The sequence below is a fragment of the Merops nubicus genome, unplaced genomic scaffold (assembly GCF_000691845.1).
Source record: "Merops nubicus isolate BGI_N331 unplaced genomic scaffold, ASM69184v1 scaffold23300, whole genome shotgun sequence".
NCBI lineage: Eukaryota > Metazoa > Chordata > Aves > Coraciiformes > Meropidae > Merops > Merops nubicus.
This window is the reverse complement of record NW_008584003.1, coordinates 77,724-83,776: the sequence shown is the minus strand read 5'-3', so window position 1 is coordinate 83,776 and position 6,053 is coordinate 77,724. Positions and strand designations below refer to the sequence as shown.

At 56.8% G+C, this 6,053-nt stretch overlaps 1 protein-coding gene across 1 annotated transcript in view; it reads left to right on the top strand.

Annotated features, from left to right (window-relative positions):
• The first annotated feature begins 22 nt into the window (after nt 1-22).
• The window catches only part of LOC103775436 (metabotropic glutamate receptor 4), a 41,467-nt gene continuing 35,436 nt past the window's right edge, over nt 23-6,053 (top strand). Inside the window, exon 1 of the mRNA XM_008942891.1 lies at nt 23-532. Coding sequence (XP_008941139.1) covers nt 23-532 — 510 coding nt within the window. The remainder of the gene's footprint in view (nt 533-6,053) is intronic.

Genomic DNA, 6,053 nt, shown 5'->3' with positions numbered 1-6,053 from the left:
CTGCCCCAGCACGGCTTCGGCGATGAGCGGGGGGTGTTTTCGCATGGAGCGTCTCTCCTTCTGCCTCCTCCTGAGTGCCTGGAGCTGGGGGTGGGCGCCCGGGGGTGCCGCCAAGCCCAAAGGCCAGGGCTACCCACACATGAACTCCATCCGCATCGACGGGGACATCACGCTCGGGGGGCTCTTCCCCGTGCACAGCCGGGGCGCCGAGGGCAAAGCCTGCGGGGAGCTGAAGAAGGAGAAGGGCATCCATCGCCTGGAGGCCATGCTCTTCGCCTTGGACCGGATCAACAACGACCCCGACCTGCTCCCCAACATCACCCTGGGCGCCCGCATCCTGGACACGTGCTCGAGGGACACGCACGCCCTGGAGCAGTCGCTGACCTTCGTGCAAGCCCTGATCGAGAAGGACAGCACCGAGGTCAACGGCGGCCCCCCCATCATCACCAAGCCCGAGAGGGTGGTCGGCGTCATCGGGGCCTCGGGCAGCTCCGTCTCCATCATGGTGGCCAACATCCTGCGGCTCTTCAAGGTAGGGTTTGGAGAGTTTGTGCCCGATAACCGCTCGGTGAGACCGCCGCGGGTGGTTTTTCGCCACCGCCGTGACGTGGGGCTCTTCCTCGGCAGCTTGGGGGAGGTGCTGGTGGCTTTCAAACCCTTCTCCTGCCTCCCCCAGGTCCCCGAGGATCCCTTCCCTCTTCCCCCTCCCATGATGACACTTTTAGTGAGAGTTTTTTCATCTCTTCGCCCCCAGCTTCGTGGTGAGGGGGATGCTGATGCTGCTGGTGTTGGTGGGGCTGTGGGTGGAAGGTGGGCTGAGGGTGGGGGTGGGATGGGGTAATTCAGGCTGGAAGGGATCGTGGGGTCTCAGTTCTGGTGTCAGAGCAGGTTGCTCAGGGCTTGGTTGTGGTGGATCTTGAAAACCTCCGAGGCTGGAGAAGGTTCAGCCTCCCTGGGAGCTGCCTGAGGGTTCCTGGGGTGCAGCCCTGGCCCCTCTCCCTGGCTGTTACTTGAGGGGGGCTTGGCTGGCCTGTGGGAGCAGTGTCACCGGGGGGGGACCCTGGCTGTAAGATGCCCTTTGCCATCACACGGGACACAGTGGGCACCTCCCTGTGTGTGGCTGTCACCTACAGCCTGGCACTCCCCACCTGCCTGCGAGCAGCCGATGGCTGGGGGCACTTCCATACACCCCACGCCCTCTGACAGTGGTTTGGGGGGTGGCTCGAAAAGGGGGTGTGGGTTGTAGCCTTGAAACGTGAGGTCACATCCCCCACAGCTGGCTGGGGAGCTGCAGGGCTGTGGCGTTCACTGCTGGGGTGGAAGCAGTGTCCTGGGGGCAAGGATGGCTGTGACCACTCAGGGACATCGGCCAGGCTGGGGACACTTGTCCTGTGCCCCCAGTCAAGCTATGCAGGGAGTTTGGAAGTATTTATTTACCTGTTTTTAGCAACCTCCCTGGGCTAGAGAGAGTGTTTGAAGAAGAGCCCTCTCTGCAGTGAACGTCAGGGCGAAAGGCAAATACTCCCCAGAGCAGAGCCCCAGCTCTGCCTCCCCTCTCAGCACCCCAAAACCCCTGGGTTCTGGGGGGCTGACGCCGTTTTTCCTTCTCCTCTCTGCCCCCCTCCTCTTCCTCTGCCGTGCTGAGAGCGCCGGGTGCCCTCCTGGGAGGGCTGGGAGCTGTTAGTGAAGACGGGAAAACCAGAGTGCTGATGGAGTTTGATTTTTCTGGGTCCCTTTTTTTTTTTTAAAACGTGTTAATGTTCCAGGCGACGAGTGAGAGGGCTATTCAATAATTAAAATAATATAAATTAGAGGGAGCGGGAGGAACTTAAAAGCTATTTGCAGAGACAAAAAAGATTGAATGCTTGCCTCGGTGAGGAGGAGGGAGGCAGGCAGTGGGAATGGAGGCAGGAGCGTGACAGTCAGAGGAGTGGGGGGTACCTGCAGCCTTGCTAGGTTCTTTATCTTTATTTTCTCCCCCTTCTCCTCCAGTTTTGATCCTTGGGCAAAGCAGCCCATGCAGGAAGGATGTCACTGAGCCCAGATGAACCCATTCTCCAGTGCTGGTGCTGCTGGTGGCCTGGTGTGGCCATGCCTGAAGCTCTGGGTGTCCCCAGCAGCTCTAAAACCCAAAATTGACCTCAGCCCAGCGTGTCAGTGAGGAAATGTGAATAGATGGACAGGCAGGTAGAGGATGGAGGCCTCGAAATCCCTGGGAGGGGACGATGCAGGATGATCTCAACCCTTCCTAGACAGCAGCGAACCCCTGTGTGGGGTTGAGGGGGTGAGCATGGGGGGGGGTGCAGAGGGGGTGCCCTCCCGGGTGGTCCCCAGCACAGGGACGTTGTTCCCATGGGATGAGCTGGAGGATGCTCTTCCCCCTGCTGTGACCCGAGAGCTGCTGCAGCTCTTTGTTATTCCAGCAGCGGGTTTATGGCACAGACATGCTTAAAATGAGAATAAGGTGACTTCCATCTCACAGTGACCTCTCAGCGTGGGTGACTCTGCTCCGAGGGTCAGCAAAGACTTTGCCTTCCAGGCACTGCTGCCCGAGCAGTTGCCTTTGGCCAGTCCCTTGGGAACGATGCTCACTGGAGCTCTGGCTCCTGCTGTGCCATCCTGGCATGAAGCAAGGGCTGCTCCCGTCCCTCCAGTCACCCCAGTGCTGCTGGACGTGCTGGGATGCCAGCCCTGGATGGGGCTCCACGTCCCCTCCCCGTGGGCAGCCTGGGGGGAAGTGCTGGGGCATTTCAAATGCCCTCTAAGTACTTGGGTGTTCCAGTTGCTGAGGGGCTTCTCTGGGAGGGTTGCAGCACATCCAGAGAGCACCACAGGCACAAAATCACTCTGGAAGCCCAACAAGGTGGGGAGCAAACACCTCCTGTGCAGCTCTCCCTGCTCTCCTCCCTCCCAGCCCTTCCCCACCACCCTGAGTCCTGCCCCTCCCTGCCAGGGGTTTGGTCTCTCCCGTGCTACATAAATAAATAACGTCCTTCGTTAGATGCCACTGCCTAATTAAAGCTGTACATCAGTGCAACAGCTTGCAGATGTGGCATCCTCTGTCCAAGCTGGTTTCATCACTCCTTGTAGCTCTGCCTGCAGAAAAACATTCCTCCAAATCCCTGCTCCATCTCTTTGGCATCGCTGCGAGAGCTTCCTGGCACACTCCAGCTCCTTCCCAGCCCTTTCCACTGGCTTTCCAGCCCCAGCTCTACCCACTTTCTCCTGAAACACCACAGCAATGATGATGTAAAAGGAACCAGGTCGGTGTCCTGCAAGTGTGAGCCCTAAAAAGCTGCATCAGGGTCTGGGATGCATTTTTCAACCCCATCCAGAAAGAGCTGGGACGTGATGAAGCCCAAGCGCTGAGGAGCATCCCTGGTGAGAGGATGGACTTGACACGTGCTGGACACTTTGAGGCACTTCTTCTCTTCATGGCAGCAAGTGCAGCATCTCTTTTTAGCTCAGGATGTTGTACAGCATGAATAATTCACCTAACGGAGGAGGAGGAGGGAGCCAGGGGTGCTCAGCACCTGCAGACACACGAGGTTTTGCTGCCTGGGGCTGGGTTACTGCAGCTGGGAGGGTGCAAACCTGGATCAGGCCCCCGGTGCTGAGCTCACCAGGCTTGTGTCTGCTCCCTGCTACAGGGGATGGTGCTATGAGGCTTTGGGGACGGTGAGGTGGGAAGGATGCTGTGTTTGTCACCACACGTCCTCACTTAGTGGGTAAATAACCTTCACGAAGGTGGAAACCGGCTGGGGGATGCTCTGATTAATCACCCGCTCCTGCCACTTCATTGCCTAGTTCTTCATTGGGTTTATTAAAACAAATTGCAGCTGCCTGGCTCCCCCGGGCTGCCCCGGCCGTGGCAGCTCCCAGTCCCTGGGCATGGCACGGTGAGGAGGAGTGGGAGGCTGAAGGCAGCAGGGGTGGCAGGTCCAGCGTGGAGCATGGCAAAGGGCACCACCCGCGGCTCCTGGCACCCTGGGCTTTGCTTGGGAGCTGCTGGTTTGGAAGAAGGGAGGCACTTGCTCTCTGGCACTGGGTTTTTCCCCCAGAGCTGCCTCCCTGGCACTGGAAGCTGGGTCCACGGGCAGTGAGGAAGAAGTTTTCTTTCTCGTTGCTGGTTTTACATCTGCTGCCAGCTCCCCCAGCTGAGCCGTCTCCCTTCGGTGGGAATCCGTGCCAGGGCTGGCTGGGAGATCCTCCCACAGCTGCCGTGCTTCATTTCTTTATTTCTCAGGGCTTTATTTCTTGACAAGAGACAGATTTATTGAGGGGGACCGAGCAGCCCGTGCCCGCCCAGTGTCAGCCCCAGCGTCGGGGCTGCCTGATTTACAGGCTGGGTTTAACAGGTCGTGGTGAAGGAGTGGGAGGGTTGGGGAGTCTCTCCCTCCTGCCCCAAGCTGTGTCCCCTGGAGCAGGGTGGTCACCCCAGAGCTGCTGCCTTTCAGAGCTGGGAAATGGGGGAATTTGGTATCAGTTCCATGTCGTGTCAGTGCCTTGTGCTCCCGGAGTGATTCGTTTGCCCTGTGCTGTAGGAGCAGCTCCCCCCATTTCCAGGGGAAACTGAGGCACGGAGATGTGGGAACCAGCCCAGAGTCTTTTTATTGCTCTCTGAGGAGATGCTGAGGGCTGGATCCTGGCTTGGTGCTGGGCTTGGTCCTGTAGCCTCTGCTCAGCCCCCTCGCTCCTCCAGCCCCTGGGGTGCTTTACGCTCTCCCTAATTAAAAGCTGCCGTCTAAATGGCTCGATGATGGAAATTCTAATTAAATCAATTCCATCTTGTCAGCGAACCAGAGGTTTGCATAAGATATGCATGAAATTAATAATTATGGGTAAGGAATTAGCTGCTCCCACCCCTGTTTCTGGCGGGGAGGGGGTTGGTGCTGGTTGCCCCTTCATGTGGGGATGCTCCTGACTGGTGTGGGCAGCTCTGGCCCCTTTGTGTTTTGGGCTCCTGGCTCCTCAGGCAGATGTTCAGACTGATGGTTTAAGCCTCGGTGGGCTGAAGTCACCACATTTGCCTAATTCTCCTCAGTCTGGAGGGATTCTAGCTGGTAGAGAAAACGCTGCAGCAGCTCATGAGCCGGAGTTGATGAAATGGGTGCAAATCCCAGCTGCTCTTCAGTGCATTTGAGCTCTACCACACCAACCCCGCCTGCTGTCTTACCTTCAGGGACATTTCTCCAGGCTGGGGTTGCTTCTGGATGATGCCAACGCTGGGTTTTGGTTTAAAAAGGAGATGAAGGAAGTTTTATGCCCTGTCCTGGGGTTGCTCCCCACACTTAGTGGGACAAGGGGGCCGTGGGGTGTAGGAGGGGTGGTCCCACTGGTTTCTTTGCCACCACTGCAGTGTTTATCCCAGCTGGAGATGAGCCAGGCAAAGTATCACCAGTGCCCAAATATGCTGCTGAGATGTTTCCAGCTTGCTCTCCCCACCACATCCTCCTTCTTTCTAAGAAAGTTGAATTCCCTGCCTGCATTTTGCTTTTACAGACCTAAAAGGACTTTTGTCTTTTATCTGAGAAAATAGCTGGTGCCAGGGGTTGGGCTACTGTAGACCAGGAGATCAAAAAGACAGAGGGGGGGAAAAAAAGCAGAAGAATTCTATGAAATGGTCATTTGGGAACTGGTGTTTTATTTTCACTTCTAGCCAAAGCACAGGAGTGAGAGAGAAAAAGCTCTTTCCATTTGATTATTAAAATACAGCTTCCAGTTTGTAGCCTGGAGATCAATAGGTATTTTCTAGGCTTCATTTTCCAGGGTGGATTTGAGCAGGATGGGCAGCCCAGGGGTTAAACCCAGATATGCCCTGGCCACCTGAGCTTGGATTGGATGCGTGGTGGCCCTGGGAATGGTTGGGAAGTCTCCATCACCAGTGCTCTGCTGAGGAGGCTGGGATCTGTTTAAACTAAACCACTGTGCAGAGAAAAAAAGTGTTAGGAAAAGATCCTTTGGAAAGGATCCTTGGCCCTTCCCTTCAAGAAGGACCTTGAGGGGCTGGAGTTTCCGGAGAAGGGCAATGAAGCTGGGGAAGGGTCTAGAGC